Genomic DNA, 24,192 nt, shown 5'->3' with positions numbered 1-24,192 from the left:
AAATTTAATAATGTTTTAGGGTATTTTAATGTTCATCAAATTTCCTTCCTTTAGAAAAACGAATATTTATATGAGCTATAGTTGGTACAGAGTGCAACAAAAGACTTTTTAATGCCCCACTTGCGGCATATGTATTGATTTTTTGTATTTGTGAGGATCCACAGCCCCTAGATGCTTAATGAACGTAAACATGGTCCGTAGTACGGTGCAATGAGATGTTTATTTAATCGTGCGATTGGCTAATTTCGATTAAGCGTCATTGGCAAGCACTTTTGTAACGTGTGTATGTCATGTCATTTTCAAATCTCTCTTAATTACAAGTAAAAAGTAGCCGTAATCCGTCATTTTATGAGAGGATCCACACTAGAGTGACACCTTTTAAGATCGTAATCCGAGCTTTGCTTTACATACAGCATGGTAACTCAGCAAATGTGAAGCATATTGTCAAAAGTTGCAAAATATCTGGTAAAGTATACGAAGACATCTTAAACATACTGTACAAATTGTGTTTGTGATACAACTTTAGTACATTAACGCAGCGAGTCATATATTAATCTTTTCATTGTGATATAGGCTGGGAAGTTGTTATTCCCTTGCTTTTCAATTTGATGTCTACTGTTAATTTCGTTCCTTTCGACGGTGGAACATACTTAATAAGGCAACGTTTCTGATTCATTTATGAAAGATTAAGTACTATAAACGGATTAAACTTAAATAGGCATCCCAAAGCTATATAATTACACTGCTAATTACACAAAGAAAGATTGAAGAGAGGTGGATAAGTACGGCAGAAGTAACGTACAGCTTGGTACAAAAACACCGTGTAAGTCATGGCCAATCGTAACCTGTGTTTTTGACAGTAACATTCTGTTTGCTAACAGTCTCCCGAAGCTCTGAGAGGGAACGAATGTCGATTACGTGGCTATCGCCTGTATGGATACCTTCCTGATGCATGCGTATAAAACATTGATAGGGGCAGCTGACTCACCGTGTACTCGTATGTACTGCATTGTGGTCAATAAAATACGTCATTAACCTTAAGCTGTAGGGAAATACACTTGCATGATGGCAGGCATGTGACTAATAGTTCACACATATTCGCTTGCCTTAACCAATAATTTACGAAGTAATGGAGGCCGTAGCGTAATGAAAATAACTACAATAATGATGCACCTGCAACCAATTCCACGAAATGAGCTTTATTGTTGCCACATACCTTTGGGAACTGTTTTATTGAGCTCGAGAAAATATATCGCTGTTAGATTCATTTCTGCACAGTGCGCGATGGGCAGTGAAATGGCCCTCAACGTTAGAGACATGTCTGCCTGGCAATAACAGTTGGAATTTGCAATTCGTGTCATAAATCGATGTTTTGGGTCAACGGCTAACAACCACACGCTCTCATAATTTTCTGCGCCAGTTTCGATGAATGGTGCCAAGAAAGATATTACACTTGGGGAAATAACGACAACTCAAACGATAGACTCGTCGGGAAATAGCGAACACATAATCGGACTGGAGAAACGAAACTGAGCTAAAAACTCTTTGTAAAGCTAAGTGTAGGTGGGTTGGAATCACTTCTATTAGATTATAATAAATAAGTGATTTTAGAAGCGCACTGGTTTTAAATATGATTTCGGCAGCAGGTTAGGAGGCCATTCCGCAATTATGTACTGCTTAGCTGCATCCACTGGCTGGCCAAAACATGGTAAAGCAGTAGTTTCTGTTGATCTGAAATAGTTCGGTCAGTTAAAAATCGTCCAACTGTGAAATACACACAGTGATTTGTTTTTTGTTTTTTTTTGTGCAAAACACGTGAAAACTTACGAAGTTTGTCGGCACATTGGAGACGTTTGTGTAGAAAAGACTACAAGCGATGGAATCCATCCGCATAAGCCAGAAATTATGTCGCTGTACTACACGTAGTTCAGGAGATATGACGTCACAAACACTGAGATGTGAGAGTAACTGCCGCATCATTCATGACTTTAAATTTATTAGTTCTTCGCCACTAGCTCTATTCGCAACCCACACTACTGTCCATTAAAATTGCTACGCCAAGAAGGAATGTAGATGATAAACGGGTATTCATTGGACAAATATATTATACTACAACTGCAATTTGGGTGCATAGATCCTGAGAAATCAGTACCCAGAACAATCACCTCTGGCCGTAATAACGGCCTTGATACGCCTGGGCATTGAGTCAAACAGAGCTTGGATGGCTTGTACAGGTAAAGCTGCCCATGCAGCTTCAACACGATACCACAGTTCATCAAGAGTACAGACTGGCATATTGTGACGAGCCAGTTGCTCGCCCACCATTGACCAGACGTTTTCAATTGGTGAGGGATCTGGAGAATGTGCTGGCCAGGGCAACAGTCGAACATTTTCTGTATCCAGAGAGGCCCGTACACGACCTGCAACATGCGGTCGTTCATTATCCTGCTGAAATGTAGGGTTTCACAGGGATCGAATGTAGAGCCACGGGTCGTAACACATCTGAAATGTAATGTTCACTGTTCAAAGTGCCGTCATTGCGAACAAGAGGTGACCGAGGCGTGTAACCAATGGCACCCCATACCAACACGCCGGGTGATACGCCAGTATGGCGATGACGAATACACGCTTTCAATGTGCGTTCACCCGATGTCGCCAAACACGGATGCGACCATCATAATGCTGTAAACAGAACCTGGATTCATCCAAAAAAATGGCGTTTTGCCATTCGTGCACCCATGTTCGTCGTCGAGAACACCATCGCAGGCGCTGCTGTCTGTGATGCAGCGTCAAGGGTAACAGCGCCCACGGTCTCCGAGCTCATACTCATGCTGCTGCAAACGTCGTCGAACTGTTCGTGCAGGTGGTTGTTGTCTTGCAAACGTCCCCATCTGTTGACTCAGGGATCGAGACGTGGCTGCACGATCTGTTACAGCCATGCGGGTAAGATGCCTATCATCTTGACTGTTAGTGATACGAGACCGTTGGGATCCAGGGTGGTGTTCCGTATTATCCTCCTGAACCCACCGATTCCATATTCCGCTAACAGACATTGGATCTCGACCAACGCGAGCAGCAATGTCGCGATACGATCACCACAATCGCGATAGGCTAGAATCCGACCTTTATCAAAGTCGGAAACGTGATGGTACGCATTTCTCCTCCTTACACGAGGCATCACAAAAACGTTTCACCAGGCAACGCCGGTCAACTGCTGTTTGTGTATGAGAAATCGGTTGTAAACTTCTCTCGTGTCAGCACGTTGTAAGTGTCGCCACCGGCGGTAAGATGCCTATCATCTTGACTGTTAGTGATACGAGACCGTTGGGATCCAGGGTGGTGTTCCGTATTATCCTCCTGAACCCACCGATTCCATACTCCGCTAGCAGACATTGGATCTCGACCAACGCGAGCAGCAATGTCGCGATACGATCACCACAATCGCGATAGGCTAGAATCCGACCTTTATCAAAGTCGGAAACGTGATGGTACGCATTTCTCCTCCTTACACGAGGCATCACAAAAACGTTTCACCAGGCAACGCCGGTCAACTGCTGTTTGTGTATGAGAAATCGGTTGTAAACTTCTCTCGTGTCAGCACGTTGTAAGTGTCGCCACCGGCGGCAACCTTGTGTGAATGCTCTGAAAAGTTAATCATTTGCATATCACAGCATCTTCTTCCTGTCGGTTAAATTTCACGTCTGTAGCACGTCATCTTAGTGGTGTAGCAATTTTAATGGCCAGTAGTGTAATTCGCAGAATGTGTTTACGCGTAAAGATTGGTGCACGATACATGGTTTAAGACATATACACTGTGATGCGTGAACGAATGCCACATCACGCATGACGTTATAATACGTTTTCTCGTTACTAGTAGTGCTACATTTGACTCAACTGAAGGGAATCCCTGACACCTGGAGCCCTTTTGTCAGCTTTCAACTGCGAAGCGTAAACGGCTGTAGGAGAAGACAATAGCCGTCTACAGAGCTATGAAGAGGCGTTCACACAGAGACGTTTTCAAAGTCATGCTGTAGACACGCAAGGCAGTTGCGCCCAACAGCCTGGATATGCAACTATGAGTACTATTTATAATCAGGTCCTGAGTTAAATACGCATTACAGGAATCTGCGTACTATGTTTCTTAATTTGGGTACTGTACTTAAGATACATATTCCATTGTACGACTATTCCATAATTTGGAAGGCATTTTCATGATACCATGGGAATTTTTTTCGATGTTGCAGTACAAACAAAATTCATATTTTGTTTTCGCTTCTAATGAAAATTGGCAAAATGAATATCCGGGTAATGTCGGGTTTGCGAACTGGTGGTAAGAAAAAGGGTGAGAATGATTAAAGACGGTCTTACTGAGGTGCCGGATAAAGTACGACCATCTGTTATCACAGAAGACTTGTTGCAGAAACGTGATGCAGTTAGAGAAAAGCGGCGTTTTACGATTTCCTCTTTGTCTAGTGTGTTGGCTCAGGTTCCAAGAAGTGTTCTCTATGGGATTCCTACGGTTCACAAAACTAATCTCGCTGAGCACTGAGAATTCTGACTGAGCTGCACGAAACCTACCAAGTAGCCAGGTTTTTGAATTGCCTAGAGCGGAATATTGATGAAGGCAGCGAATATTTAAGCCCAAATGACACGTGTAGCTGTACGAGTACTTGAAACAACATGTATGCGGTTGCCACAGCGACGACGACGACAGCGAGCACGTCAAAACGGAAAATAAGTAAACTGCGACTGTATAGTAAAACACATACTTTTTAGGGTTCTATACCTCAGTAGCTAAAATCGGAAGGTCACTTCGTTATCTGTCCGTTGTCTGTCTGTCTCTCTGTCTGTCCGACTGTTAAAAATCTGTTTTGTCAGGAATGGCTTGACGTATGAAGCTGAAGTTTATGCCACGTTCTGAGGTCTACACTCCCTTGGAGGTGTAAAAAATTGAAGGTTCTATGTCAAGATACGTTTATGTCACATATTTTGATACTCACAAAGTAGACCGTTGTGGCCGAGTGATTCCAGGCGCTTCAGTCCGGAACCGCGCTGATGCTACGATCGCAGGTTCGAATCCTGGCTCGGGCATAGATGTGTGTGATGTCCTTAGGTTAGTTAGGTTTAAGTACTTCTAAAGTCTAGGGGACTGATGGCCTCGGATGTTAAGTCCCATAGTGCTTAGAGCCATTTGAACCATGTTTTGAAACTTGTAAACCCGCATACAAAAAGCTATACGGTACTTCCGTCGACCTAGAATGATGAAACTTGGCAAGAACCAAGATTTCACGGTACAACTAATGGAAAAATCCTATAACCGTTAATTGGTAATTACATTACAAAATTTTTTTTTTCAATTGTCATCTAAATTTCTGTCCGTCCGTCTACTAGGGTCCAGTTTCCTCAGGAGCCTGTAGACATATCAAGTTGAAATTTATGTCACGTACTAAGGTCTATGGTTCCTTAGTGGCGTGAAAAGGTTGAGCTTGTATGTCAACGCAATCAAAAGTTTGAGTCATTTATGTCACATATTTTGATACTAGCAAACTCGTTCACCTTTCTTCTAGCCAAGTTTCATAATTATAGGCCAACGGAAGTATCGTATAGCTCGGCCTAGAATCTTGAAATATGGCAAGAAGCAAGAATGCACAGTACAAGTTAAGAGAAAATCAGAAAATTGTTACTTTGTAACTATAAAAGACAAAAAAAGTTTTTGTCATTTCTTATCCGTCTGTATGTTCGTCCGTCTGTTAACACCCTTTTTTCTCAGGAACTGCTCGACGTATCAAGTTGAAATTTGTGTCACATGCTAAGATCTATGGTTTCTTAGTGGTGTAAAAAAAGTTAATCATTATGTCAATGCAATCAGGAATTATGGCTAGTTATATCACGTATTTTGACACTCGTAAACCCTCTGGTCAAAGGCTGTAGGGTACGATCTTCTGGCCTAGAATCATGAAATTGGCAAAAATCAAGGATGCACAGTACAAGTAAAGGAAAAAAATGCGAAAGTAGTTGTTTGTAATTATATCATTCAAAACGTATATCTTTTGTCATTTGTTATCCAGCTTAGAACTCAAAAATAAAATATTCACGAAAGTGTTGGAATTCCTGGGACTGATAACTTGCCATTGTCAACGTCGCTAACGCACAATAATTGTCGAGTTTCTCTATTCCCAGTTTCGATGAACTGTCTATACCTGTATACGTGATTGAGTTCGTACGGAACCGTCGCAGCGCGGGTCCCACTCACACCCGGTAAGTTTTTTCACTACTGTATTGATCCCGACTGTACGTAACTTTTTCCTAGTCGGTTGAAAATAGTTCAAATGGCTCTGAGCACTATGGGACTTAACTTCTGAGGTCATCAGTCCTCTAGAACTTAGAACTACTTAAACCTAACTAACCTAAGGACATCACACACAACCATGCCCGAGGCAGGATTCGAACCTGCGACCGTAGCAGTCGCGCGGTTCCAGACTGTAGCTCCTAGAACCGCTCGGCCACCACGGCCGGCCTAGTCGGTTGAGCCAAGTACTTGTTACATCAGGTTGATTCTCGTGTCCTGTTAGAGGAGGGCGATAGTGAACTCACATTGATGTTTTGGCCACGAAATTTTCCTGATACGAACGCGAAGGAGCACCTTTAGGACGCTACCGGGCACCAACTCTGCGCCCACTGACCACCGAGCCGTAATTTGTGGGTCCTGCGTGGCCTGTGCGTACACATCTGGTGCCACGTACCTCCGGAAACCTACAAATCATCGCCGAATCCACGCCATGCGAAATCGCGTCAGTTTTGTTTTCCAAACGTGGACTGACGCATTGTTAAGCGGTTGGTCATAACGCTAGTTCTCTCTGTTAGACACTCTGCCAGCTGATATTTGTCAGCACTTGCATACCAGGACGACTTATGTGTTCACCTAGTCTTCAATAGCTGAAACGTGAGTCCACGAATAAATTCAAAGATTACATTACTTTTCATGGAAGTATGTTCAGTCCTTGCAACTACATGGAAGGCTTCTTTTAATTATGAAGTATCTTCAGTAGCCTGTAGTACATGTTTGTTTTCAAACGTATAATAAATGCATTGTGTAGTAGTTACAAGTATGTTACTATGTTACGTTTTCTCCTGCTTTGCTCTTCTTTTTCAGGTTAGAAACAACATTTGCAGCACAAGTTTCGTGAGTTTAAATTATCCTTTGGTGTTATTTAACATTTTCAGTGTAATTGATATATGTGGGTTGTCCTGGAGATGTATTTACTCGGTCTCCACACTCCAGATGGTCCAGTTCGTCGTTTTTTCAACCACATTTATCGCAACACTGCATTTGTACTTCTTTCGCCTTTTGTTTGTGTTGTATGGTGTGATATTTGTTCATTTGTTATGTATCTATCTCTGTGTGTGTGTGTATGTGTGCGTGCGTGTGTGTGTGTGTGTCTGTCGTGTGTTATATGTTTTTAAATGTTTTGTGCGAGTGTGTTATTGCCTGTGTGAATGCATTCTCTCCTCTCTGCCTTTCCCTCCGTCCTCCCCCTCCTGTCGCTTTACGACTGTGTGTGCTTGGGGGTGGGGGCTACCGCGGGTAAGTGTGCGTGTGTATGTGTGTGTGTGTGTGTGTGAGAGAGAGAGAGAGAGAGAGAGAGAGAGATAGAGAGAGAGAGACGGGGAGGATTAATTAATTATTCAGTGGGGTTATGATTTACATATCTATTTTCTATTATTTTAGTGGCTAAAATGATTAGTGAGTTGTTGCTTATATTCATTTGGTCATTAATTACTTTCTTTTTCATTGCAAGGTCTCTTTGAATGTTAAATATTTTGTGTAATTTCAGGAGTTTTTGGACGTATTTGTTCGCTCTAATAATTTCTGTGTCCTGTTCCATGCTGGGTGGTTCACGTGCACATTTTATCAGGTTTTCAGCAAAGGTAGAATGGCTATTTTGATACTTCCAGCTTTTTATGTATTCTCTATGCCTAATTGTGAAATTCCTGCCTGTCATTCCTAGATGCCTGATTTACATTGTTGGTATTGTAACTGGTGTATAGCTGTATATACATGCTCATTGATATTTATGTGGTTTTTCTGCTACTGTTTCTAAATGTGACTGTAATGTATATATGAAGGGAAACACGTATGGCAAAAAAAACAAACTGACTTTCATTTAGTTGCAAACACAGAACATACCTCCATGAATTTTGAAGCAACTAAGGAACGATGTCAAATGAAATAAATTACAATTTAACTTTCTTTAAACAGTCATAAGAAAGGCCAACCATGCTACTTACCATGTAGAAAAACGTTTGTGAAAATGTGCTAGAAGACGGTGACGTATGAACTGCATTTTATACTCTACACTAACTACACAACAATACACAAATGGATGGAATTTCATAACCGTACTTGGTCTCTAAGTTTCAGAATTCAGAGTGGTGCAAAGGCACCACGCACACCAATCACAGTCTATAAACATCGTGACTTTGAACATCAGAGACGGCGTAGGTATGTTCCAGATGAATCTCTTTCTCCTTGGTTCGTGCATGAATTCAGAAAGTGTCGATACCGACTGGAGCGGAAACATGATGGCAAGTGGCCAGCCAACCATAACCCAGATATATTCAAGGGACAACATATAAAGTGAACGCGCATCCCAGCAAAACAGTTGTACCTATCTTTGTTCAGATGGCTTCAACATTTCTCAAAGCGCGTGTTGATGAAACGTAGAATGTGAGTGTGGTTCAGGTTATGAAACCTTGATAGCGTAAGTATTGTGTATAGGATGCTCTAAATAATAAGAAATTGATATTTATGTGACGTAACGAGTAGCGCCTCAAACCTTCCTCATATTGTTCAACGAAGCAAGCTGCCAGATTGTGATGAATATAATATCATCTTGATTCAGTTAATACTTGAAGATTACAGTTACGAGGAATGTTAACTGGAAACACCATATAGAAAATGTTGTGCGGAAGACGAACCAAAGACTGCACTTTATTGGCAGAACACTTAAAAAAATGCAGGAAATCTACTGAAGAGACTATCTACACAATGCTTGTCCGTCCTCTTCTGGAGTACTGATTCGTGGGAAGCTGTAGTATTGTCGGATGTTACCAAAAATCGTCAAATGAATGCAGGGCGTTTGGTATTACCACGAAATATGGGAGAGAGTGTCATAGAAATGATAAGCAAGTGGAGGTCTTTGCCATTAAAACAAAATTGTTTAGCGTTGTGGAGAGATCTTTTCACAGAATTACAATCACTGAATTACGTCTACGAATGCCAAATAATTTTGTTAAATCCCAATAACAAAGGGAAAAATGATCATCGTGATAAAATGAGAAAAATCAGACCTCACACGGGAACATTTACGTTTTTATTTTCCGTACATGCCCTTCAGGAGAAGACGCAAGTGCGGAATAATGAGATAGGTGTAGTTGCACATAACCTTTTTGCAATGTGTGGCAGTTTGAAGTATGCATTTTCGAAAATACTATATTTTGTCGTTATACACGACACCAGTGGTGTTCGCTCGCTGGTTGCACTCTGAGGCGTTGTGGTTTTACGTTTTCTGGAGAACAGAAGCCAATGCAATGGCGATTGTTTCGCTGAACGAGGTCCACACCGCCTGCAGAGCTCAGACGTAGACCCAGCGCTGTTTATCAAGCCGTCGTCGGTCGGTCCGTTAGGTCCTTACGGACAAGATGGGTGCAATTTTATGCTGTGGTTGCAGCGTGAAAGCTTCTTCTACTTAATGGTGTCGCAAACGTGTTGTTGCCATAGAAGTATGCTGTGCAGGAACGGAAATGTCACGCTGTAGTATATCCATTTCTTGGAGAATTATCATGCCCCCCCCCCCCCCCTCCCGTCGAGATGTTCTGGCACTTCCTTTAGCTTTTCGACTTCACATGACGGTTCTTTATCGAATGAGATGGAAGGCTCCTACAGTGTACCGTGTAAGTTATTCCATGACATCTCAACACATTTTCTATGATCCTGTCTCATCTTCTTGTCAGTGTTTTCCAGGTGTTCCTTTCTTTGCTTATTCTGCGAAGAATCTTCTCATTCCTTATATTACGGTATACCTAATTATCGACATACTGGTACAACACCACATCTCAAACGCTTCGATTATATTCTTTTCTGGTTTTTTCACTGTTCACTTCCAAACAGTACTGCGCTCCAGACGTTTGATCTTATACATTTATTCCTCGGATTAACGCCAACGTTTAATCTTAGGATACTGGTAGACTTCTTTCGGCCTGCGCTATTCTGTGTTTCCTGTCCTCCTTGCTTCGTCCGTCATGTGTTATTTTGCTTACGAGGTATCAGAATTCCTTAACGTAGCCTACTTCGTGGTGACCAATTTCGATGTTACGTTTATAGTTCATCTCATTTCTGCTAGTCCTCGTCTTTCTTCGATTAACATTCAATCCACAGTGTGTGCTGATTGGACTGTTCATTCTATACTTCTTCTCTTTCACTGACGAGAGCAGTGAGTCTTATCGTTGATATTCTTTCACCCTGATCCCACTCATGATCCGTTTTTTTATTCCCCTCATTGCTCCTTCAGTGTTTTGATTGAACAGTAGGAGCGAAAGACTGCATCGCTCTCTTAGACCCTTTTTAATCCGAGTTCACTGTTCTTGGCGTTTCATTCTGATTGCTTTCTCTTTATTATTGTACATTCTGTAGAGAGTGTAATAGGTATCAGTGGAGATACGGCCATTGGTGATTGACGACGATGCACTGAACAACATTAGCTCAGTATTTTCGTTAATTGCAGACTAATGGTTCAAATGGCTCTGAGCACTATGGGGCTTAACATCTGAGGTCACCAGTCGTCTATAACTTAGAACTACTTAAACCTAAGCAACCTAAGGACATCACACACATCCATGCCCGAGGCAGGATTCGAACCTGCGACTGTAGCAGTCGCGCAGTTCCGGAGTGAAGCGCCTAGAACCGCTCGGCTCCCTCGGCCGGCCGCAGATTAATGTTCAAATGTGTGTGAATTCCTAAGGACCAAACTGCTGAGGTCATCAGTTCGTAGACTTACACACTACTTTAACTTATCCTAGGAACAACACATACACCAATGACCGAGGGTGGACTCGAAACTCCGCCGGGAGCAGCCGCTATTCTCTGCATCGTGGACACTACTCTCTGTGCTTTGTAGCTTACTCAGAGTTTGCTCAGAATTTTGAACATCTTGCACAATTGTTGCTGGTTGCCAAATCCTGTCTAGCGGTCTCGTAAACTGACATACTGCTGGGAGAGCGGTGTGCTGGCCACATGCCCTTCCATATCCGTATCCAGTGACGCCTGTGGGGTGAGGATGAGACAGCGGTCGGTCGGTACCATTGGGCCTCCATGGCCTGTTCGGGTTGAGTTTCTTTGAATCCTATGTACATGTCTGGCTTCCCCTGTCAACCGCAGCGCCAGAACCGCCTCTCTATTGCCTGTAACTTTCCACAAAGCCACACTGATCGTCGTATAACAGATTCACAATTTGTTTTATGCGTATGGAATTTCGACAGGTGGTAAGCTGTAACGATGGTTCTTAGCATGCCGCGTGTGGCAGTTTGTCGTAGGCATAACGACGCCGGTGAAGCTGCCCAACCGCACGATGGTGATGCAGCTGCAGTTCCAGTGGCTGTACGCCGAGATGACCAACATCAGCCAGGCAGAGCAAGACCTGACGGTGACGGTGGGGCGGGCCGCAGCCTATGGCGCCATCTCTTCCCTCATGGACGGGTACGTACCTGCGTCAGCGATAGCGGAGCATGCGTCGAAAACACTGGTCACTGCTGAAGTACTGACCCCGGTGCGATCACACCTCTATGTGGAGCTCTGCCATTCTCAGACAGTGTGTAGCAACAAACACCTTTTCACCCTCACGATTACGTCACCTTACTATTTTTGCTATTCGTCACGCCATGCTAATCTTTCAGCGCATTTATCAACTTGCAAGGGTTAACAATTTCCTGCCTCGTGTTACCCTGTACTCCCCGCGAACATGATTTGCTTTAAAGCTGTTGTGTAACAATTAATTCAGATTTTTTCTAAGGAAAAATCGTAACATATAATAATTCAGCTTGTGTATGTTTGTGCAAGCAAAACTCGAAAGCTTGCTGGCTGAGTGCTTTGAAATTTTGTCCCAACTCTGCATGCGAGTACGCGTGTGTTTTTGTATAACTGTTTTTTTAAGCATGCGATATATAAAATACGCAGGTGGGAAAATTTGTTACTAAAAAGCTTTGTCACTACTTCTTGACCAATACGCTTCAGATTTTTACAGGACGCTCTAATGTGTATTCTGACGGACATAATCTACTATATATATATATATATATATATATATATATATATATATATATATATATATATATATATATATATATATATATAATGTGTAAGAGGGAGACGTTGCAAGAAACCTCGAAGCGATCTTCACAAATTTACTTACAATTTTACACAATACTCTAATGAACGTTCAGCGGGTAGTAGGCTATATGTATATAATACAGTACACTGCCATTATCCGCAGACGGATTATCCACTTTGCGGACTATCTGCGGCCTGCAACTCCTATTCATTTTTGGGTGTTGGAAATTTTTCTTTTACCCTGGAGAGGCCAGGGATGTGCGAATGCCACAGTACAATGCGATTGTTGTAAACAATGTCGTGCACGAACATTGGAAGCACTGGACTGTATTTTGTTTCAAAGTAGTGTAAGATAATGTGCCACTGGATTGTTCTGTATCCTTTGTAAGTACCAAATTTTCACACATACATTATTAAAGTAGAATTTATTATAAACATGCCTTAAATGATTTAAATGATTTTAATTATGGCATGGTAATTAATTTTTGCTTTTGAAGAACAGTAATACATTACTTCGTACTTTAATTGCGGATCCTCCGCTATTATAAGTCCCCAATTACAGCGGATAATCGTTGGTTTACTGGATGTATAATACAGGCTGACAGACATTGAACGATATGGACAAAAACGTAAATTTGTCACAAACTAAGGCGTGCACACACTTTATCCAACATGTGAACGTCACTAAAGATATTCGGATTTAGGTTATGACATGTTCGATATGTCTGCCATCATTGGCGATGATGTGGCACAAATGAACAGCGATATTCTGCATGCCCCGCTGATGCGTCGGAACATCGATGTTGCCATAACCTCCTGAAGGACTGTTTTCAGTTTTGCAACGATTTTGGGGTTACTGCTGTACACCTTCTCTTTAATATAGCTCCAAAAGAAAGAAGTCGCGTGTGTTCAGATTCGGAGAATATGGCGGCTAATCGAGGCCCATGCCAGTGACCTCTGGGTACCCCAGAGCCAGAATGCGGCCCTCCAGGAGATCACATTCTCCAGCTTCGATGGGGTCGAGCTCCGTCTTGCACAAACTACATCTTGTCGGAACCAGTATCACTTTGCATAATGAGGGTGAAATCATCTTCCAAAGCCTTCACGTACCGTTCTGTAGTCACCGTGCTACCAAGAAATATCGCACCGATTCTTCCGTAACAGGACACTGCACGCCAACCTCTCACCCATTGAGGGTGAAGAGACTTCTCAAGTGCTAAATGAGGATTCTCAGTCTCCCAAATGCGCAAATTTTGCCTGTTGGCGAATCCAACCAAATGAAAGTGGGCTTCGTCGCTAAACCAAACCATAAAGCGCAAACTATTTCCCATAATGTATCATGACCCGCGGCCAACCGTGCAGTTTGAACGTCCTAACGCAAACCGTTATGAAGTTATGACGATTTTATTTCATATGGGTAACAGTGTCTGCCCTTTATATACAAAATGTGGTTTACAAAAATCTCGAAACATTCTTGACGGATTTATATACTTCAAATTATAAACGATACTCTATCAAACACTCAGACGAAAAAAGACTACATATTTTTTAAACAACAATGTACATGTTTTAATGTCGAAACCGTGTGTGAGAAAGAAATTGCTTTGCTGTACAAATGTGCAGTTTAGTTTTCTTTGTCGCAGCCAATTGTACACTCCTGGAAATGGAAAAAAGAACACATTGACATCGGTGTGTCAGACCCACCATACTTGCTCTGGACACTGCGAGAGGGCTGTACAAGCAATGATCACACGCACGCCACAGCGGACACACCAGGAACCGCGGTGTCGGCCGTCGAATGGCGCTAGCTGCGCAGCATTTGTGCACCGCCGCCGTCAGTTTCAGCCAGTTTGCCGTGGCATACGGAGCTCCATCGCAGTCTTTAACACTGGTAGCATGCCGCGACAGCGTGGACGTGAACCGCATGTGCAGTTGACGGACTTTGAGCGAGGGCGTATAATGGGCATGCGGGAGGTCGGGTGGACGTACCGCCGAATTGCTCAACACGTGGGGCGTGAGGTCTCCACAGTACATCGATGTTGTCGCCTGTGGTCGGCGGAAGGTGCACGTGCCCGTCGACCTGGGACCGGACCGCAGCGACGCACGGATGCACGCCAAGACCGTAGGATCCTACGCAGTGCCGTAGGGGACCGCACCGCCACTTCCCAGCAAATTAGGGACACTGTTGCTCCTGGGGTATCGGCGAGGATCATTCGCAACCGTGTCCATGAAGCTGGGCTACGGTCCCGCACACCGTTAGGCCGTCTTCCGGTCACGCCCCAACATCGTGCAGCCCGCCTCCAGTGGTGTCGCGACAGGCGTGAATGGAGGGACGAATGGAGACGTGTCGTCTTCAGCGATGAGAGTCGCTTCTGCCTTGGTGCCAATGATGGTCGTATGCGTGTTTTTCGCCGTGCAGGTGAGCGCCACAATCAGGACTGCATACGACCGAGGCACACAGGGCCAACACCCGGCATCATGGTGTGGGGAGCGATCTCCTACACTGGCCGTACACCTCTGGTGATCGTCGAGGGGACACTGAATTGTGCACTGTACATCCAAACCGTCATCGAACCCATCGTTCTACCATTCCTAGACCGGCAAGGGAACTTGCTGTTCCAACAGGACAATGCACGGCCGCATGTATCCCGTGCCACCCAACGTGCTCTAGAAGGTGTAAGTCAACTACCCTGGCCAGCAAGATGTCCGGATCTGTCCCCCATTGAGCATGTTTGGGACTGGATGAAGCGTCGTCTCACGCGGTCTGCACGTCCAGCACGAACGCTTGTCCAACTGAGGCGCCAGGTGGAAATGGCATGGCAAGCCGTTCCACAGGACTACATCCAGCATCTCTACGATCGTCTCCATGGGAGAATAGCAGCCTGCATTGCTGCGAAAGGTGGATATACACTGTACTAATGCCGACATTGTGCATGCTCTGTTGCCTGTGTCTATGTGCCTGTGGTTCCGTCAGTGTGATCATGTGATGTATCTGACCGCAGGAATGTGTCAATAAAGTTTCCCCTTCCTGGGACAATGAATTCACGGTGTTCTTATTTCAATTTCCAGGAGTGTAAATAAGATAGCGAGACATCTGAAACATTAGCCAATTTCTTTCTGCCATATATATATTTTCTAATTATATTATTCATCCTTAAACATAAATTGTATAAACAACAATGTGCTGTTTTGTTTTCTTCCTCGCAAGAGATATTCACAGAAAAGAGGAAAGTTGGATATCTAGTTTATTGGTTTACAATTAGAATTCTACTACAGAAATGTAACTTGCAATGACGATAAACAAGGCTCAAGATCAGAAAGAGTAGTGGTGAAAGAGGAAATGTTCATCGGGGTGGGAAGTAATGCCAGTCAAGAACTCTTGGAGAGTGTTTCTGCTAGACGGAGCAGATAACTAATTATTAACATCTCACTTAAACAGTGAATAGGCATCATTTAGTTCCGGTAAGACTTATGTAGACGAATTGTGGGCAAAGTTTGAGCAGATTATAAAAGGTGGTCTGGAGAGTTATGTGCCTAGTTAGCTAATAAAGGATGAAAAAGACCCACCATGGTTTAACAGCGTAATTCGGCGGATGCTGAGGAAACAGAGGCTGTTGCACTCTAGGTTCAAAAGGGAACGCACAAATGACGACAAGCGAAGTTTAGTAGAGATATGTGCGTCTGTGAAAAGATCTATGCGCGAAGCATACAACAACTGCCACCGTCACAGCTTAGCAAAAGCATCCGAGAAAATTCAAAATAGCTATGCGGGTCTAAGGCTTTCATTCAGTCCCTTGCTGACCAGTCTGGTGTGGCAGTTGAAGATAGCAAAACGAAAGCCGAAGTTTTAAATTTCACGTTCAAGAAATCGTTCATACAGTAAAACCGTGTAAACGTACCGTCATTTAACCATCGGACAGACTCCCGTATGAGTGACGTAGAAATAAATATACCTGGCGTAGAGAAGCAACTGAAAGATTTGAAAAATAAATCACCAAGTCCGGATAGAATCCCAGTTCGATTTTGCAAAGAGTACTCTACGGCATTGTCCCCTTATCGCAAATCCCTCGCCCAGCGCAAATCGCCAAGTGACTGGAGAAAAGCGCAGATGACTCCTGTATATAAGAAATGTTAAAGAAAGGACCCGCAAAATTACAGACCAATATCCCTAAATTCCGTTTGCTGCAGAATCGTTGAACATATTCTCACTCTGAATATAATAAACTTTCTCGACACTGAGAAACTTATGTCCACGAATCAACATGGTTTTAGGAAGTACCGCTTCTGCGATACTCAGCTTGCCCTTTTCTCACATGATATACTGAGAACTGTAGGTGAAAGGCAACAGGCAGATTCCATATTTCTAGATTTCCGGAAAATCATTTGACTCGGTGCCCCGCCACAGGCTTTTAGAGAAGGTACGAGCATCTGGAATAAGTTAACAGGTATGTGACTTGCTCGATGACTTTTCAAATAATAGAATGCAGTATGATGTCCTCGACGGCGACTGTTCAGCAGAGACGAGGGTATCGTCAAGAGTGCCCCAGTGATATGCGATAGAACCGCTGTTGTTTTCTATATACATAAATGATTTGGCGGACAGAATGGGCATCAATCTGCGGTTGTTTGCTGGTGATGCCGTGGTATACGGTAGGGGTTGAGTGACTGCAGGAAGATACACTATTGGCCATAAAAATTTCTACAGGCGCGAAATTTAACCGACAGGAAGGAGACGCTGTGATATGCAAATGATTAGCTTTTCAGAACATTCACACAAGGTTGGCGCCGTGGGCGACACCTACAACGTGCTGACATGAGGAAAGTTTCCAACCGATTTCTCATTCACAAACAGCAGTTGACCGGCGTTGCCTGGTGAAACGTTGTTGTGATGCCTCGTGTAAGGAGGAGAAATGCGTACCATCACGTTGCCAACTTTGATAAAGGTCGGATTGTAGCCTATCCCGATTGCGGTTTAGCGTATCGCGACATTGGTGCTCGCGTTGGTCGTGATCTAATGACTGTTAGCAGAATATGAAATCGGTGGGTTCAGGAAGATAATACGGAATACCGTGCTGGATCCCGACGGCCTAGTATCAAATGGTTCAAATGGCTCTGAGCACTATGGGACTCAACTGCTGTGATCATCAGTCCCCTAGAACTTAGAACTACTTAAACCTAACTAACCTAAGGACATCACACACATCCATACCCGAGGCAGGATACGAACCTGCGACCGTAGCAGTCGTACGGTTCCGGACTGCGCGCCTAGGACCTCGAGACCATCGCGGCCGGCGGCCTCATATCACTAGCAGTCGAGATGACAGGTATCTTATCCGCATGACTGTAACTGATCGTGTAGCCACGTCTCGATCTCTGAGTCGACAGATGGGGACGTTTGCAAGACAACAACCACGAACAGTTCGACGACGTTTGCAGCAACATGGGCTATCTGCTCGGAGACCATGGCTGCGGTTGCCCTTGACGCTGCTTCATAGACAGGAGCGCCTGCGATGGTGTACTCAACGACGAACCTGGATGCACGAATGGCAAAACGTCATTTATTCGGATGAGTCCAGGTTCTGTTTACAGCATCATGATGGTCGCATCCGTGTTTGGCGACATCGCGGTGAACGCACATTGGAGGCTTGTATTCATCATCGCCATACTGGCGTATCACCCTGTGCGATGGTATGGGGTGCCATTGGTTACACGTCGCGGTCACCTCTTGTTCGCAATGACAGCACTTTGAACAGTGGACGTTACATTTCATATGTGTTACGACCCCTGGCTCTACCCTTCATTCGATCCCTGCGAAACCCTACATTTCAGCAAGATAATGCACGATTGCATTAGCAGGTCCTGTATGGGCCTTTCTGAATACTGAAAACGTTCGACTGCTGCACTGACCAGTACGTTCTCCAGCTCTCTCACTAATTGAAAACGTCTGGTCAATGGTGGACGAGCAACTGGCTCGTCACAATACGACAGTCTACTTTCGATGAATGGTGGTATCGTGTTGAAAGTGCATGGGCAGCTGTACATGTACACGCCATCCAAGCTCTGTTTGAAGCAATGCCCAGGCGTATCAAGGCCGTTATTACGGCGAGAAGTGGTTGTTCTGGGTACTGATTTTTCAGGATCTGTGCGCCCAAATTGCGCGAAAATGTAATCACATGTCAGTTCTAGTGTAATATATTTGTCTAATGAATACCCGTTTATCATTTGCATTTCTTCTTCGTGTAGCAATTTTAATGGCCAGTAGTTTAGAAGGCGACTTGACGACTTACACTTGGTGTGATGAATGGCAGCTAGCTCTAAATATGGTAACATGTAAGTTAATGCGGTTGAGTGGGAGGGTCAAACCTGTAATGTTCGGATACAATATTACTAGTGTTGTACTTCACACAATTCACTCGTTTAAATATCTTGGAGTAAGATTTCAAAGCGATGTGGGAAGCCGAATGGTCGATTTCTGTTTATTGGGAAAACTTTAGGATGGTTCACTTATAAAACAGACCGCATAGCTGGTGCGACGTATTCTTGAGTTCTGCTCGAGTGTTTTGGATCAGTACCAGGTCGGATTGAAGTATGACATCGAAGCAGTTCAGAGGCAGGCTGCTAGAATTGTTACCAGTAGGTTCGAACAACACGCAAGTGTCACTTAGATGCTTCGGGAACTCAGACGCCTGAAAGGAATGCGACATTCTTTTCAAGAAACACTACTGAGAAAATTTAGAGAACCGACATTTTAAACTGATCGCCAGTCGATTCTACTGCCGCCAACATGCATAGCTCGTTGGTACAACGAAGGTAAGACATGAATAATTAGGGCTCATACGGAGGCATATAGACAGTCGTTTTTCCCTTCATGTATTTGCGAGTGGAGCAGGAAAGGAAATGACATGTAGAGGTACAGGGTACCCTCCGGCCCGCACCTTACGGTGGCTTTCAGAGTATCTATGTAGGTGTAGATATACGTAAAGAGCAGAAAGGAGGGGTGGATAGAGACAGAATGTGAGCGAAATTAAAAGAAAAAACGAGGGAAAGTTATAGAGTGTATAAGAGGAGAATGGAGTATTTGTGGGAGAGAGGTATAAGGAGGAAGAGGAAAGCGAGACCAAGCACATGAATGTGGTTTACCACATAGAACTTATATTAGTCAGCTGATGATGAGTCGTGCGCTGTGTGATAAAACTGAATGTCTCCAGATTGTCCAACAACACTTAAATGTGAATGACTGAGTGGATCATGTTCTCAGTGCCAGGTGTCAGCCTGTAATAGAAGTAATAACTGTTTTCAGAATATCATATTCATTATTTTATAGACGCAGAGAGAACTGATATGTTACAGCCGCAATGAATAAATCAAGATGGTGGCAGTGTAGTGGAGAAAGAGATTCTTATAGGCAGTTTACTGGAGCAAAAATAAATAAATAAATAAGAAACATAACGGACTGAAATATTTCTACTAGTTGACTGTAGACTAAGCAGCACTGGCAAAATCTGATCCTACTAGACTACATCGATAGTTGCTACGCTTGTGTGCGGCGTTGTATTGTGACAACTTTTCTGCCCGCAGCTTGGGTGTGGACGGCCACTCGTGCCTCCTGAGGGCGATCTGCGAGGCCGCCGAAACGCCGCTACTGCACGACGGACTGCTCGGGGAGTTGGCACACCTGCTGCTTTCGTGAGTACACATCGTCAGCGCCTCTACACTAACTCCCGCAACAATTTTCGTGCTCTCATCGGAAGATTTCTTTCAGCCACCGATCTGTCACGGAATTAAAACCATAGTGAAACTCTGACGACGCTGTGCGCAGATGTGTTGCGCAGTGTCTCCAGTATGCCCGCCGATAGCATCACGTCGCATTTAACAGTTCTACGCGTGCAGTGAGCACTTAAAGTGCCTACAACAATAGTGTCTCCCGTCAAGTGACAATTGCGTGCTGCCATTCAGTTTCTTCATGCTGAGGTGATCCACCTGATTCCGTGCAACTTCTGCCAGGAAGTTACATATCAGCGCACACTCCGCTGTAGAGTGAAAATATGATTCTGGAAACATCCCCCAGGCTGTGGCTAAGCCATGTCCCCGCAATATTATTTCTTTCAGGAGTGCTAGTTCTGTAAGGTTCACAGGAGACGTTCTGTAAAGTTTGGAAGGTAGAAGACGAGGTACTGGCAGAAGTAAAGCTGTGAAGACGGGGCGTGAGTCGTGCTTGGGTAGCTCAGTTGGTAGAGCACTTGCCCGCGTAAGGCAAAGGTCCCGAGTTCGAGTCTCGGTCCAGCACACAGTTTTAATCTGCCAGGAAGTTTCATATCAGCGCACACTCCGCTGTAGAGTGAAAATTTCATTCTAGAAACTTACATATCGTACCTATCTTGCATAACAGCACAACCTGACAGTGACGCAGGAACTTTGAAGCGGGATGTACAGGCGTTCATGACGCTGGCAGTCAGGGAAGGAAGCTGGTGTCAACCGCGAGGCTCGTTCAGCGAGTGGATCAGGCGATTGCGGTAGCCAGTTCACGACAAGCGGAGCTGAATGTTGTCATCAGGCATTGTCCATCTCCATGACAACGCTCGTCCGCCCACTGCAGCTGCAATAGAGACACTCCCGCAGCGTTTTCGATGGGAAGTTTTTGATCACCCGCCATACTCCCCAGTGTTGGCGCCCTCTGATTTTTATCTCTTTGCCTACATTAGCCACTGGCTATCACAGTTATTTTGGTACAGACAACGTGCTGTAGACTAGTGTAGAGAATTGGTGGTAAGTACAGGCGTCTGCATTCTATGACGAGGGTGTTGGAAAGTTAGTACAACACTACGAAAAATTTATACGACGGAGTGCTTGTTACGTAGACAGGTAGCTGACAGCTGTAGCTAAATGTTTAAAACAAAACACTTTTGATTTTCACTGTGGTATCCATTTCGCGACTGATCGGACTTCGAAAAACACAAAATAATCCTCGTAGATTACAGTGATACGGTTGATTTGTACGTCGCGCTTGTCAGTGATTTTGTGGTTATAATAGTTGAGTTAATAACCTTTTCTTCCAGTCCCCAAAGCTTGTGTTTTACGAATTGGCTTAGGAAGCATCAGTACTACCCACTACAATTCCTTTTTTCAGTGTTTTCTTTTATTTCTCGCTGTGCTTGTTTGTTTTCCCTTCTTCTGTTTTCAAAAATAGTATATTTCAGAAGCCTGCTGTCAGATCTTGTGTGTTCTTGTATTTCATTCCTCTTCGGATAAAAGAGAGAGTATCTAGCGCCGTGAAATTTGTACATCTCTGTTTCTTATAAATCTACCAAATGTACACACTTAGTTTGCTTCCATAATTAAAACGTAGTGTGTCTTGGTTGTAGGCTACCCCGTCACTGACCAGAGATGAACATGGGCACAATCTTCTGTCCGGTATACAGTTTTGATACTTCTACTTCGTCATGAAGTCATCCGTCTGATCCTATTTTTCTCGATCTATTCGCCTCGCGATTTGAAATAATAACTGGGCTGAAACTAGTGTAACGTCTAAACAGATCACGGTCGATCCATCAAGGTGGCCCCACGTACTCCAACTGGGAAGTGAGCAAATGATAAGAACTTTTCTCATGTCCTGTAGTATAGAGTAGTAGGACAGCATGTACTGAAAATAAAATGGACTGCTGCAATAATAATAATAATAATAATAATAATAATAATAATACAAATAACAGCAAGTGCGAGAAGAACCCGTGCTACGATGGTTCCATACAAACTTACTTATTTATATAGTTGCAGACAGTTCATCCATCCCAGGAATTGATATTCTCGACGATTTTTACCCGTTATCGATATTGCTGCTGGTAACACATTGGTCCCGGAAGGACGTTTGAGAATTTTTTTATTTTTAAATTCTTTGTGTTTTTGCATTCGCTATTGTAATTTCTCATTTATTTTATTAATTTTAGAGTTATATTTATTCTAGAGTTATATAAACGTGCTAGTCTAACTGGCAACTGCAGATGCTTTGACTTCCTCTGCTCTCGTCCCCGGTACAATAACTGTTAAGATTTGATGAAAGACTCCAGAGAAGGAAACAATTCTGTCGGCCATAGGATTGTTGTCCTTAATGCGAATGTTGAATTGCCTGTAGAATGCTTCAATGTATGTTTTGTGAGATACCGGAACCTTATTGCAAATAGTCGAAGTACATCCCAGCGTCAGTTACCATATTACTTTGCTAAGAAACATTACAGATGCTGTACATGTCATAGGTAGACTGTCACGGAATGTTTGCACGTAGAAAAAGCCGTTCGTCAACGAACCGTGATGCTAGTTCAGCCATTTAGCACGAAAAATTTGTAAATTTAACACACAAACCTCCTCGTGAATGACTCTACCTATTAGTTCTAAAGTATCCTGCGTTCTGGCGCACTTTTGATATCAAAGTGATATTTAAATTAATTAAATTGTGACAGCTGATTGTTCTGCTAAGTGGTTTTCATGTAACACCTAACCCTCCCCATCTTTGAACCTACTATTCTGCTAAGTGGTTTTTGCTATCTACAAACGCTCCACCCTTCCCTCCCCCCTTCTCCTCACACACCCCTCTGGCAAATCCCAAACCATTCTCAGCTCCACCTCACCTACAGAAGCACACTTTTTATATAAAATTACTTGACTAATTAACTAAGCCAACCAATCAATTAACTCCTCCAATGCTAGGAAGTCCTCAGACCTCACCTCCTCTTCCCAAACAACTCCCTCCTCTTCCTCATTAGGAAATTGACGGGGGAAGACAGTCTCTGCTGGAGAGAAAGGATCTCATTATATGAAATTGAATTCAATGTCAATTACAGTGCAGAGGATATTCTGTTTATTTATAAAGTTCAGTTTTCAGGGGTTGAATCTCTTTCTTTTGTGGGAAAAGCTCACATCCAGAAACTACATGTCCTAATTACAGAATTACGCTGATATAGATTGATAGTGTTATCTTGTTGGAAAATTTCCGTGGATGTGCTTATCTTGACATGCAGGGACTGACTGAGCTAGAGCACAACGCCACACCAGAAGACATCCAACACTACACCCTTCAGCCCCTCCCTCCTCTCCACTCCCAGAAAAATTTGGCAGGAAAAAGACTCACTCAATGCTGTAGAGGAAGGATCTCACGACACTAAAGTCGAATCAATGTCAATAATATACTGATGCATATTTTTTATTTAGTTGTGGGGGACACGGCTGCCCCACTTGGGTAGAGCTCATGTTTGCACCCTCCAGCCACGCTTCCAAGTACGTAATAACTATAAGCCCCAAGAATGGAAGGAGTGTGGTATAGTAGCCGCCGTTTGGGGTATCCCACACGTGTGTGTGTCGTCCGCGTACCAACACGGAGGTCAAGAGCCACCCAGCGTCTTAATTACAGATCTCGGTACTAAATACCAGCTACCGCGGACTGGATGTCGTCCTCCTTCGACCTCGCCACCCTAAACAAAGCATCAGGTCGCGGAAACTCTTTGATGTAGTCACCTGAGAAATTCCTGTCGTAACACATGCTCTCTCTCGGGTCGTTACTGCCTGCCCAGCGAGCATCTGCTGTGTACCACACTAACATCTGTGTTGCCCTACGCAAAGTAGTGGATACCTGGTAGATCATCAGCTGTGGATGGCTTGGAAATACATCCTCACTCTATCAGACATCGACGACTGTTTAAATCGATACCTTCTGTGAGGGACAGTTCTTTCTTGCATTCTATAGATGGATACTAGGACTGGTATATTTGGCGCGATTTGATCCCACAACTGCCCACTTTTCAAATCCTGCTGGACTT

General features: G+C 43.7%; 1 protein-coding gene and 1 non-coding gene across 2 annotated transcripts in view; both read left to right on the top strand.

Annotated features, from left to right (window-relative positions):
- LOC126281522 (uncharacterized) overlaps positions 1-24,192 on the top strand; it is a 108,247-nt gene that overhangs the window by 30,793 nt on the left and 53,262 nt on the right. The window contains exons 3-4 of the mRNA XM_049980562.1: positions 11,583-11,755; positions 19,964-20,071. Coding sequence (XP_049836519.1) covers positions 11,583-11,755; positions 19,964-20,071 — 281 coding nt within the window. The remainder of the gene's footprint in view (positions 1-11,582; positions 11,756-19,963; positions 20,072-24,192) is intronic.
- On the top strand, positions 20,598-20,672 carry Trnat-cgu (transfer RNA threonine (anticodon CGU)). The gene has a single exon. It is a non-coding gene; the product is annotated as a tRNA-Thr (tRNA).

Source organism: Schistocerca gregaria, chromosome 7 (genome assembly GCF_023897955.1).
Source record: "Schistocerca gregaria isolate iqSchGreg1 chromosome 7, iqSchGreg1.2, whole genome shotgun sequence".
NCBI lineage: Eukaryota > Metazoa > Arthropoda > Insecta > Orthoptera > Acrididae > Schistocerca > Schistocerca gregaria.
Note: the sequence above shows the minus strand (reverse complement) of the source record. Positions and strands in the feature narration are given on the sequence as shown.